Source organism: Oncorhynchus keta, chromosome 14, assembly GCF_023373465.1.
Source record: "Oncorhynchus keta strain PuntledgeMale-10-30-2019 chromosome 14, Oket_V2, whole genome shotgun sequence".
In the NCBI taxonomy this organism is placed as follows: domain Eukaryota; kingdom Metazoa; phylum Chordata; class Actinopteri; order Salmoniformes; family Salmonidae; genus Oncorhynchus; species Oncorhynchus keta.
The window spans coordinates 47,390,712-47,403,727 of NC_068434.1; the positions used below are offsets into that span (position 1 = coordinate 47,390,712).

Genomic DNA, 13,016 nt, shown 5'->3' on the forward strand with positions numbered 1-13,016 from the left:
TTATCTAATAATGTATTTCAGGCAAAAATACAGCAATAGATAGTGGGAATTATAGACACACTCACTCAAACACTTTTGAGGTGTAAATACAGACATATTTGACATTTTGGGGTGAATTATCTAAATGTATAGTAGTGTAGAAAACAGAGTAAAATAGAAAGAGTAAAATAAATTATCAGTAGCTGTCGGAGAAGCCAGAAGTCCCTCTGTCACCATATTCGGACTCAGGCTGCATCACAGAAATTCAGTTTTTGATCCCTCCAGATCAGTGGAGGTTGCTGAGGATAGGATGAATGGAGTCAATGGAATGGTGTCAAACATGTGGTTTCCAATGGTTGACACCATTCCATTGATCCCATTCCAGCCATTACTATGAGCCATCCTCCCCTCAGTATCCTGCACTGCTACAGTTAGTGTCTGTCCCCATTCGGTTTCATGGATGTTATGATAAATCCATTGTTGTATCCCAAATTGTACCCTATTACATTTTTATTGCACTACTTTTGGACTCTGGTGAAAAGTAGTGCACTATATAGGGAATCCATGTCTTAATACACTCTCAAGCTAAAACACATTGTTAAGTGTATTAGATCCCTGATCTTTCTGTGTGGAATGACTCATCTCTCCCTACAGTTTGTTGGGATATATATCAGTCCAGGCCAACAATGCCTGCTAACGGAGATGGCCTAGTTCCTGTCACTAAACGAAACATGATGCATCTAACAATCCACAACAATGGCTCCAGTTTTGAGAAATAGTGTGTCAATGTTCTTAGAAATAAAAACACAACTTGTGTGTGTGTGCGCGTAGTGAGTAGGAGGGGTGACTACGGTCTTCTTTTTTTCCCTTTTTAAAATTTTTTTAAACTGTCTTTTCCTCCCCAATTTCATGATATCCAAGTAGTAGTTACAGTCTTGTCCCATTGCTGCAACTCTCGTACAGACTCGGCAGAGGCGAAGGTCGAGAGCTGTGTGTCCTCCGAAACACGACCATGCCAAGCCACTCTGCTTCTTGACACACTGCTCGCTTAACTTTAAGCATCAGCTATCTGAGCAGCTTACCGATCTCTGCAGCTGTAAATAGCCCACCAAACTACCTACCTCATCCCCATATTGGTTTTATTTACTTTTTGCTCTTTTGCACACCAGTATTTCTAGTTGCACATCTTCATCTGCACATTATCACTTCAGTGTTAATTTGCTAAATTGTAATTACTTCGCTACTATGGCCTATTAATTGCCTTACCTCCTTACTCCATTTTTAAACACTGTATATAGATTTTTCTATTGTGTTATTGACTGTACTTTTGTTCATCCCATGTGTAACTCTGTGTTGTTGTTTTTGTCTCACTGCTTTGCTTTATCTTGGCCAGGTCGCAGTTGTACATGAGAACTTGTTCTCAACTGGCCTACCTGATTAAATAAAGGTGAAATAAAATTAAAATACATTTTAAAAAATGGAAGCCAGCTGTGTCGGAGAAAACACTGCCCAACTGGCGACCGTGTCAGCATGCATGCGCCCAGCCCACCACAGGAGTCGCTAGAGCAGCAATGCCCAACACATAACATGAGTGAGTTGCCCTCTCCCCATGGCACTTCTCTAGGACAGGCCAGATTCTCTAGGACAAGGGCAACCCGGCCGGCCAAACCCTCCCCTGACCCGCTGCCTCATGAGTTTCCCGGTCGCGGCCGGCTGTGACACAGTCCGGGATCGTACCCGAATCTGTAGTGACACCTCTAGCACTGTGATACAGTGCCGTAGACCGCTGGGCCACTCGGGAGGCCCAAACTCAGCTCCTTCTCAGTAGAAGGCATGACGGAAATACTGTACTTCTGTATGTTTGTGTATTTGCAGGTTTGTGTGTGTATGTATGTATGTATGTATTTGGGGGAGGGCTGATTCCATCCAGCACAAAACACAGCGTACCAAATGTATCATTCTATATAGTCTGTTGTGATTCAGGGTGCTGAGATAAGTCATACTATACAAGAGGCAGGGGAAGAGGGGGTACAGTACTAGCTAGCGGACACAAACAGACACACAGCTAGAGGCAGGAAACAGGGGCTGGCTAGAGGACATAAACAAACATAGCGTTGCGGACCTCTTTAATCTTCTCCTTGCAGAGCTTGTACTGCTTCTTCTGGTTATCTAGGAAGGTGGTGAGTTCCTTCTTCTGCTGGGCCACTATCTGCTGCTGGAACTTCTTCTCGTCTGCTGACGTCGTCTTCATCTGAGGGGAGTTAAGATGGCAGGGGGAGAGATAGGCAGAGATGTTAGTTAGCTGTGAAGGGGCCTCATATGGGAGAGAGGAACAGAGCGAGAAAACACATGCCTAATGTTGTTATGGCTTATATTCCTCCAGGTGTTCTTGTATGACAAGGAGGGCATGCTGGATCATGGATGTTAGCCTAGTCTGCAGAGTTACAGATGACCTAGTTAGCTTTTTAACTTCTACTCGACATTGGGTGGCAGCAATGCCCAACCCATAACATGAGTGAGTTGTCCTCTACCCAAAGTAAGAAGGTTAACACCCCCTCCCCAGACACCTTTTCTGTGAGGACGGCATGGCACTTCTCTAGGACAGGCCAGATTCTCTAGGTCAGGACCCCCAACCACTCCCCTCCCTGGACCCCCCATCCAAACCTACCTCTTTGTCACAGTGGACGGTGTGTCTCTTAGCCAGTTTCTCCAGCTCTATGTAGGCATTGTTGGCCTGGGTCTCCACCTCCTTCTGCAGCTTCAGTCTGTGTTCATCCATCTCAGCCTTCAGCTTGTTTTCCAGAGCTATCAGCTGCTTCTGGTGCTGCCGTCTCATACGTTTATACCCCGACATCTGCTCCCGCAGCTCATTCTCTTGCTCATGCTCATGGATCTGCTTGGTCACCTGGCGAAAGGAAAGGTTCAGTGAGGCCAATGAGGGCAGAGATCAGAGGTCAAGAGTGAAAGTGTACAGCCAGGAGTGGTATACAGGAAATGGATGGTATGCAGGCAACCACTAGTGGGGACACTGGAACGGAGCCCAAGCAGGTATACCATGCTACGCTAGGAGAACCTCCACATTTGGTCTTCAAGGTCTTGCAGTTCCCTGTTCATGCAGATTTGATTTCATTCTAACAGGTTACTCAGCATAGATTTACCTTATGAGTGGACTAAGATCTAATGTGAACCATGAATGAAGTGACATCTAACTGCAAACATTGGATGCATTACCAAAGCACGGATCAACATTGGGAAACATCAAAGCAACACCAAGCTAGAGAGCATGGAGTTAATACTGTAAGAAACAGGACAACGCAACAAAAAACATCTTAATCTGGCAGTCAAAGATGTACATTGTAAACACTCAATATGACAGAACTGGTTAAAGAGGTTTGAGAGGCTTTAACGAAGTCACACCGACCGCTTAGCTTATAACACCGCCCTGCCGACTGATCAATCCCCCTATACAGTACAAAGCCAACCAACACCAATGCTCTTGACCACTGCATTATTACCAGCCTCACAACAATCTAACAGGTGCAACCTGTAAAAACGAGCCCAAAACAGAGTGAGATGGAAGACATTTGTCAATGGCCTATGTTCCTTATAGGTGCCAAGGGCTTAAGCCAAGTAAATCAAAATCACAACAATATAAAGAGTTGAGGACAAAACAAACCAAACCTGACAAAAGGGACTATCCAGGTCCCCATAGTAGTCGTTCATCTTCTCATAACTCATCTTCTTAAGGCCAAGCATCATGGCGACGTTCATGTTCAACAACCGTGCAAGCATCCAGAAACCCTGTGTGGCATTTCCTACAACCAAACCCCTCAGCTCAGCTTTACCCAACCCAGCAACAAAATCGGCAAGAACTGCGCTGGTTGGTTTACGTTTAGACAAACGACGTTGGACAAACACGGCGGCTGTGGGCTACACAGGGGCAGCAACACAGGGGCAGCAACACAGGGGCAGGCGTGTGAACTGTGAATGAGGGAGGGAGAGGGAGCGGGCTCCATGGGAAGGCAGAACAGAGGGGGCTCTTTGGGGGCCGAGCGGCGCTCGTTCAGCAGGTGGGTCACATGAAAGCCTCATTGAGAGAGGGAGAGGAGGGAGAGAGAGAGGGTGAGGAGAAGTGTTGTCAGAAACGAAGACAGAGAGGGGGGGCTGAGAAAAGGAGAGGGAGAATGAGAGAGAGAGAGAGAGAGAGAGAGAGGGTGAGAAAGAGGGAGATCCCCTCCTAATCTATCTGAATCAATACCCCTACTGTAATGCAGAGCCAATCCTAGTCACTTGCTTTCTGCCACGCTGCCACCAAGGGCCAAGTCACGTCATGTGACCGCCATTCACACAGCCTGGCTCAAAGGAGGGAATCACGCTCCAGAGGGAACACTTCCAGGTCAAATGTTATTAATTGGGACACAATGGTGGAAGGACCTTTTGGTTGGTTTATTTGTTTGTTGTATTTGTTTGTCAGGTCAGCCACTAAGTCAATGATCTGGTTAAACAAGGGAGTCTTGTGTGTAAAGTTTGATTTATTTTGTGTTTATTCTGTGTTAACATTCGGAAAGTATTTAGACATATACTTTCCCCACTTTGTTACGTTATACAGCCCTTTTCTCATCAATCTACACACAATACCCCATAACGACAGAGCAAAAACAGGTTTTTAGAATTTTGTAAAAAATAAAAAGGCCAAAAGAGTGTTTGAGGAGTGGATAGGGGAAACAGAGCCTAAGTGACATATGGTGAAGTGATCAGGATGAAGAGAAGAAACAGCGGCCTCAGAATGCCCCCGTCAGACAGTAGTCCTCTCTTCCTGTGGATAAGCTTGGGGCCTCTACATCTCTGTCTGTCCCCATAGAGAGGATCTTGCTCCTCTTCTCTCTCTCTCCCTCTCTCTCTCTCTCCCTCTCCCTCTCCCTCTCAGTCTGTCCCCATAGAGAGGACCCCCCCTCTCTTTTTCTCTCACTCCCCCTCTCTCTAGATCCCTCTCGGTCTCTGTCCCTATAGAAGACCACTAGATAGACTGACATCCTAAAACAGGGGACTGTTACTTAGAACCAAAACCTTTGAGATTCATCCGTCTTCAAACTGCCAACCAACGTTCCGGTCGACAAAAGGCAAGCCCCTTCCTTTGCCCACATCTAAACTCTTGTTAGTGTATGACTGGTGCAACACCCAAACGTAACTGACATGTGCAACATTTAGCAAAGCATGGTTTGATTGAAACTGTTAGCATTGTCTATAGAATAGAGCCATAGATGTTGTAATGTAAATAAACAAACTAAAGTACTGTATATGTGGACTAAACCAAAACATATACAGATCTCAGATGGGCATGAACAGTGTTAATACATGCTATGTTATATTAACATCTCTCGGTCTCCCCAGTCTGGCTGACCTGTAATAACCCCATTCATCCCTCTCTCCTCCAGATGGGGCTCACTATCCCTCTCTTCTCTTTCCCTCTCCATCCCCCCCATTGCTCTCTCCTCTTAACCGCCATCTAACACTTCATTCAGTGAGACCAGACAGAGCACACCACACTCTCCTCTCCCGCTTTTTTCTCACTTTCTATCTTGCCTTCAGTCTCATTCCTCTCTGCCAACTTGACTCGCTCTCTTGTCCATTTGTCTGTCTGTGTCGGTCTCTCCTCTCTCCCGCTCTTTCTCGCTTTCTTTCTTCTTCAGTCTTTCTCCCTCCCTCTCCCATCTGTCTCTCTTGTCTGTCTGTCTGCCTGTTTCTCTCTCCTCTTTTCTGTTCACCCCATCCGCTCATCTCTTCTCCCTCCCTTTTTCTTTGTCATTATATATTGCTTATCCTCCCTCCCCCTCTCCCTGTCTCCCTCCCTCCCCCTCTCCTTGTCTCCCTTCCTCCCTCTCCCTGTCTCCCTTCCTCCCTCCCTCTCCCTCCCCCCTCTCCCTGTCTCCCTCCCTCCCTCCCCCCTCTCCTTGTCTCCCTTCCCCCCTCTCCCTGTCTCCCTCCCCCCTCTCCTTGTCTCCCTTCCCCCCTCTCCCTGTCTCCCTCCCCCCTCTCCTTGTCTCCCTTCCTCCCTCCACCTGCTCTTTCCAGTCTGAGCGAGAGCCGTGCAGGGTCCATCTGGGGCCGTGTGCTCGCCTCGCGCCAGCCAGAAAGAGATGATGTCATCGAGTCGTCGCAGCAGCAACAGACGACACGCTGTCTGAATGCAACTATAACCTGCCTCTTTTGGAGAATAACTAAAACAGCCAATTCACTCGGATTGACTGATTAACACTGTCAACAACAAAGAAAGGGTCCGTATTGACAAATGATAAAGAAAGCACTAACCGGTGGAAAACACTCCACTATCAGTCAGTAAAGCTCTGTAACACATGGCATGTTAAGGACATAGACACACAGAAACCCTGCTTCCTCCCAGTTCCCCCAGTGCGATAGCTAGTCCAGAAACCAGGAGATCGGAAGGAAACAAATACTACAATTAAAACTAGTGGTAGACAGACAAGACACCATTACCACTCTAGATAGCTGCTTACTGGAGCCCTGTAACCATGACAACAGACATGGAGAGGGCGAGAGAAAGAGAAAGGCAAGGATGGTAATATTACTCCATACTGCCTGCCCCCCCCCCAACCATAGAGGGGGTATGAGACTGATATTAGTGAGGGGAAAAGTACAGGAGAGAAGATAGGGAGGGAGGGGAAGAGGAGGTGAAGGCGAACGGAAGGATAGTGAAGGACCGGGAGAAGACAAAGGGGTCTAGTGAGAGGGAGGGAGGGGCGAGAGCAATATTAAAGAGCAGGAGGGGAGGACAGGAAGGAAAGTACAGAGAGGAGAGAGAAAACAATAGGAAGAGAATGAGAAGAATGAGGAAGGGGAGAGAAGGAGGTTGCTAGAGAGAGAAGGATAGCGAGCAAGACACGCAAAGGGAAATAGAGACAGACAAAGGGGTAAAAAAAGAGGGAAAGATGGACAGAGAATGGGGGAGACTTGATGTCACCCAGGGAGAGCGAAACTATGATGTTAGCCCTTACACGCAATGCTGATTTTATGGTGGATAGTGGACACAGAGACAGAGTGAGACAGATGAAGCTAGAGAGACAAAGTTGTGTCGACCCTTACCAGCGATGCTGATTTGATGGTAGAAAAGTTGTTGTGGCGGTAGTTGTGTGCCTGGCTCTTGTCTGAAGAGGCTGGTCTCAGCTCGGGCCTGTGGTCACGTTTCACACCATCATCCCAGTTATACCCGTGGTCCTGACGAAAGAGAAGATACACTTTTGAGTTTCATGGCCTGTCACTACAATAGTAGAACTTTCACTGTGTACAGAACCAGATGAGAAAATGGCTAAATCCAGGGGCACTTTTGGATGGTACTGAACAGGTTTTGGATTAAACTCAACCCGAAGTGTGATGGTTATAGTATAAACCTGGAGCTTGAGTAATCTTTTATTGCCATAATTCCAATACTGCACTTCACTACAGTACATAGTTCATGACCAGTTACATAAGAAAAGGAACTATAATCTATAGACAAGACAGTAGTCTGTCACCTCCTCATGTTCTGCTACACCCACGGTTGTCTTGTGACACATCGTCAACCCAGACACCAAGTGACATTTTTAATAACAGTCCGTCATTGCAGGCAGATGAAATGGACAAAGACAAGGAACAAGACGTGGCTAAAGATGAGGAATGACAGGCATCTCATAATCTGCTGCTGTTTTAAGCGCGCACGTGTGTGTGTGTGTGTGTGTGTGTGTGTGTGTGTTGTGCTACGATGCCCGAGACAAAGAGTATTCAGAGTGAATGTCAGGCATTCAGCAGTGTGTCAACCTCAGCCTGCATGGAGACGCCAGCGGAGAGGAGAAGAGAGGGCATCTTTGTTCTGAGGGTGTGATTCACAGCACTGATGAACTCCGGCTCTGTGTATCTCCGTGTTGTGTGTGTGTGTGTGTGTGTGTGTGTGTGTGTGTGTGTGTGTGTGTGTGTGTGTGTGTGTGTGTGTGTGTGTGTGTGTGTGTCTATCAAGAGCATATTTATAGGAATCAAGCTAAGCAGGATTTTGGAGCGGGAGAAACATGTGTCTGGTTTCCATGGTGTCAATGTTTAACAGCGCTAGGTTTGTTTGTGAACAGTATGATCATATGATCAACCTCAGAGGTTGGTTGTGGTGTGTTTGTGTGTTTTTTTGGACGTGGGTTGGAGTGATAGTGTGGAAGCTCACTCGTTAGTGCGAGTCTTCCTGTTTGTGTGTTGATGCACCCCTGAGAGCTGTCAATCTTGAGGACGTGGGTTGAAGTTTGGTGTAGGTGGCTGCTGGCTGAGGGTACTAGATGAGCAGTAGCTTATTGGCATGTGTGTTCCTGTTTGTTTGTGCTATCCTTGAGGACGTGAGTAGGTTTGGAGTGGGTGACTACCTGGCGGTTCACTGATAGTGATAGATGAGTCTTACCTTCTTCCTGTGTACACACGTGTGTGTCTGCTAGCTTGTGTGTGTGTGTGTGTGTGTGTGTGTGTGTGTGTGTGTGTGTTTCTCTCCCTCTTGCTCTGTCAGTGTTACCTTCTTGGTGTGTGCGGAGGACTCGAGGGTGCTGTCGTAGTCATGGTGCATCATGGTCATGTCGGAGCAGCTCTCGTCTAGGACCTCCTGCATGCTGTTAATGCTGCTACTCTGGCTACCTGTACTGACCGAGGTGCTGGGGATGGAGTGATTACTGCCCAGGCTGTTCATCTTACAGCTGGCCTGCTCAGATTCCTGGAGACAGACAGAAGCAGGAGATGGGGATCAGTATTCAGTAAGGGAATTGTGGGAAACACACAAACACTTTTGTTCCACACGCTCCTATTTGTGTGACACACTCAAGCATAATGCCCCGGTTAGGCCAGACACACATGACTGTAGGACATAGCTACTGTCTTGTCTGTCTGTCTGAAATGGCCTTGTTTGAGACAAATGGGTGTTAATGGTCAATTTGACATTACTTCGAATGTGTGAGTACTACTTCACCCGTGGGCCTGGTTCAAGACCTGTAAACAGAAGAATAGGTATCTTCTCCGTGTCAACCTTTGCTGACCTCTGAGACACATATTCCTCCTCTGTGACCGTTATCTTTTTTTGTGCCAAACAGGAATAGTTCAGTTGAGGTTTAAGCCTTTCTTGACTCAAGAAGCAAAATCTATCCTCACACATATGCTACTCATTTTATCGTTGGTGAACATGGTTTGTTTAAGTGGTGTTAAGCCCACCTCCTCCTCCTCCTGGCTCTCCCCCATGGGTCCGTTGTGTTTCTCCTGGTAGAGGATCTTCTTCATCTTGCGGTACTGCAGGTTGTCGAGCTCCCGCACCGCATCCTTGGTCCTCTGGATGAGCTCCGTGAGGACCCGTGGGGGACGCTCCCGACGGACGAAGTCATGCTGGGTAGAGGAGAGAGGGCGGAGGGCTTAGAGGTTAGGATTCATGAGGATCCGCAGGAGGCGATTCTGATACACAAAGTCATGCTGCAGGTGGACAGGAGCAAAAGAGGGCAGAAGATATACACAGTGTCTGTCTGTTTGACTGTCTGATTATAAAGTATGTACATATGTAAGATATGTACCAAATAAATAGTCTAAGGGTGTTGACAGGGCAGTCAGGGTAAGTGTAGAAACAGGTCCACAATATGGGGTAAGACCTCTTTTAAATGTTTAATCTGATATAACACAGCCCTATAAATCCATGGTATTATAACCATGTTTTCTATATCAATAATATATCAATACTCGATGTGATTATTATTTCAGAGAATTATTTCTCTCTCGCTCTTTTCCCATTGGTCACTAGAGGGCGCCTGTGGGTTATTCAACCTAGATAAGAGTTTCTTGTGCTGGCTTACCAGAAAAAAGGAAAAAAAATGTGTAAAAAGAAAATACTCCATCCAATAGTGTTCATATGGGACTGACCGGTAGCGCTAAATGCCTGCTTAGTGGAAATGCAATGTATGCAACCACTTGGGGGCTGAAACGACCATGTATGTCTCGCCCTACACACCTTCCCTTCTATCTGACAGATTCTGGCTGGAGTATTGTAATGGACTCTCTGATTCAGAAGGATGACATCATCGTCTGGAAATAGAGAGGAAACATTTTCCCGTTTTCAAACAAACGGACAGAGGGAGCGGAGCGAAAGTGTGAGTGAGAAAACCAGAGCTGCCATGTACCAGGGGGCTAGAGAGAGAGAGAGAGAGAGAGAGAGAGAGAGAGAGAGAGAGAGAGAGAGAGATAAAAGAGAGAGAGGACTAATCTTCAGAGTAATCCCTTCCCGAAAAAAAAAAACCTATCCTGGGGACCATGAACGGAGTCGGACCGATGGTTCGGATTCTTGTCTTCCTTTCCCTTCACCCCATTACATTTTCCTCACCCATTTTTTCGATGCATGCACCCAACCATGCGATTCTCCAAAGATCATGGGAACAGTGTGGTAGTGTAGTTTTGGTTGGGTGTAGGAGTAAAGGAGTATGGGAAGCGAAGTTTGACTCTATATTGAGGAAGTGGAACCTGAAGGGAAAGAGATTAGTGACCTGATTTCTCCTAAAGAGCTCAAAGAGGGGCAGAGGGCAATGAGTGTGTGTGTGTTTGTATTAATCAGGGGCTTGAGGGGCGGTGATCTGGATGCCCCCTGCCCCGACTCAGATTAGGAGCAAGTTGCCTACGAGGCACTGATCTATGGTCAGTTTAGCCTTTTCCCCACTAATAATTAAGGTTAGGATTTGGGAGAGGGAAAGCTTATCCTAGATCTGCACCTAAGGGATAAGGGTTACTTCTACCCAGAGCTCCAGACAAGCCCCCACCATCTCATCCCCTCTAGCCCACTAACCCCTCCTTGGGCAGCCAGGTAAGACCGACACGCCAGTGAGAGAGTGTGACAACCAATCAAGAACATAAAACTCTTAACAGGCCAATAGGATTACTTCTCGGCCAAACAAACAAAAAGATCAACTCTACATTACATGGTCACACACACACACACACACACACACACACACACACACAGGATTGGCCAATCAGGATGTACAAACAAAGGCTAGCTAGCAGAATACCTTGACACACAACTGACTGATCTTGTACTGTAACACATGGATCTGTGGGGGCAGTCAGTCTGACTTTAGCTTTCATTGTGTGTCAAGGGGATATGGTCACACACACACACACTATGGATGTCTTATGAACCTCCAACACGAGGTGTACTACAGCGCAAGATAAAAAACAAACAAAATAAAGGGTTCAAAAATGCTTAACAACAAAACCCTAACCCTTGTGGGATCAGTGTGTGTGTGTGCGTGCATATGTGAACACCACATCTTAACCCCTGTGGAATCTTTCATTCCTATTTTCTCTACAGCTGTGGGAGGCAGTGAATCATCAGCTGTATCTGAATGGCACCCTACTCCCTACAGAGTGTGCTACTTTTGACCAGGTCCCATTGGGTTCTGGTCAAAAGTAGTGCATTACAGTGCCCTCTGTAATTATTGGGACAGTGAAGCATTTTTTATTCTATTGGCTCTACACTCCAAACGTATGTAGCATAGCTGGGGGTGGTTGATATTTGTGAGTCTAACTCTCTCACTAGGGAATAGGGTGCCATTTTGGAAGCATTCATCCAGATGGTCTTTGAGAGACTGGACACAGGAAGTGAGGCCACAGCCTCTGTCAGAGATAACAGGAAGCGCACTCACTCGCAGCAGCTCCCCTGACGAGAGTCTGTCCTGAGGAATTTTGAGTAGGCAGTAGTCAACGAAGCTCCGGAAGGGGTCCGACCTTGTAGAAAGATAGAGGGATGGACAGGTGGAGCGATGGAGAGGTGGAGGGATGAGGGAAGGAGAGACGGAGTGGAGGTGAAGAGTTGGAAGGATTTGGAAGAAAACAGAATACAACCATGATTAGACAGGAATAAAAGGCAATAGCTGTCTCACCTTGCTATCTTAAGATGAATGCATTAACTAACTAAGTCACTCTGGATAAGAGTGCATGCTAAATTACTCAAATGTAAAAATATATACACTCCCTTGCCTACCTGGTTAAATAAAGGTGAAATAAAAAAATATATATATTTTTTTAGTTGTACAGTGAAGCTAAAACGTTAATGAGGTGACTGAGAGTACAGAATGTCACCCTTTGTTTGATAGTATTTTCAAACATATCCATTTGACCTTTTATAAGTGAACACTATTTACCTCCATTTGAAGATGTCATAAGTATTTGGACAAATTCACTTGTAGCCCTTTCAATCTAATCAAAAGTTGAGTATTTGGTCCCATATTCCTAGCACGGAGTGATTACATCAAGCTTGTGACTATACAAACTTGTTGGATGCATTTGGAGTCTGTTTTGGTTGTGTAGAAATGAATGGTAAATAATGTAGTGTCATTTTAGAGTCACTTTTATTGTAAATAACAATAGAATATGTTTCTGAACACTTCTACATTAATGTGGATGCTACCATGATTATAGATCATCCTGAATGAATCGTGAATAATGATGAGTGATACATTTAGAGGCATAAAGATCATGCCCCCAAAACATGCTAACCTTTCACCATTACCAATAAAAGGGAGGTTTGAATGTTTTTTTTTTTTTTTTTTTGGGGGGTGACATTTATGCCTCTAAATGTATCACTCATCATTATTCATGATTCATTAATGATTATACGTAATCATAGTTGGGTCCACATTAATTTAGAAGTGTTCAGAAACATATTCCATTCTTATTTATAATAAAAGGGACTCCAAAATGACAACACATGATTTACCATTCAATTCTACTGGGCATAACATAATCCGAAACACAACTAAAACAAACTGCAAATGCATCCAACAAGTTTGAGAAGTCACAAGCTTAATGTAGTCACTGTGTGCTAGGAATAGGGGACCAGATACTAAACGTTGGACGACATTCAACACACTAAGTGAATTTGTCCAAATACGTATGATACCTTCAAATGGTGGGACCACAAAGTGCTTTCTTTTCAAAATGGGTAAAACATTTGATCTCAAATCCAAAATGCTGGTTGGTGTATAGAGCCT

At 45.6% G+C, this 13,016-nt stretch overlaps 1 protein-coding gene across 2 annotated transcripts in view; it reads right to left on the reverse strand.

Moving 5' to 3' along the window:
- Positions 1-13,016, reverse strand: part of taok3a (TAO kinase 3a) — a 97,896-nt gene that overhangs the window by 7,719 nt on the left and 77,161 nt on the right. For both annotated transcript variants that reach the window (XM_052461829.1, XM_052461830.1), the window contains exons 11-16: positions 11,670-11,751; positions 9,205-9,372; positions 8,519-8,713; positions 7,081-7,212; positions 2,648-2,884; positions 2,102-2,230 (exon numbers count right to left, since the gene is read on the reverse strand). In XM_052461829.1, the coding sequence (XP_052317789.1) occupies positions 2,102-2,230; positions 2,648-2,884; positions 7,081-7,212; positions 8,519-8,713; positions 9,205-9,372; positions 11,670-11,751 (943 nt within the window). The remainder of the gene's footprint in view (positions 1-2,101; positions 2,231-2,647; positions 2,885-7,080; positions 7,213-8,518; positions 8,714-9,204; positions 9,373-11,669; positions 11,752-13,016) is intronic.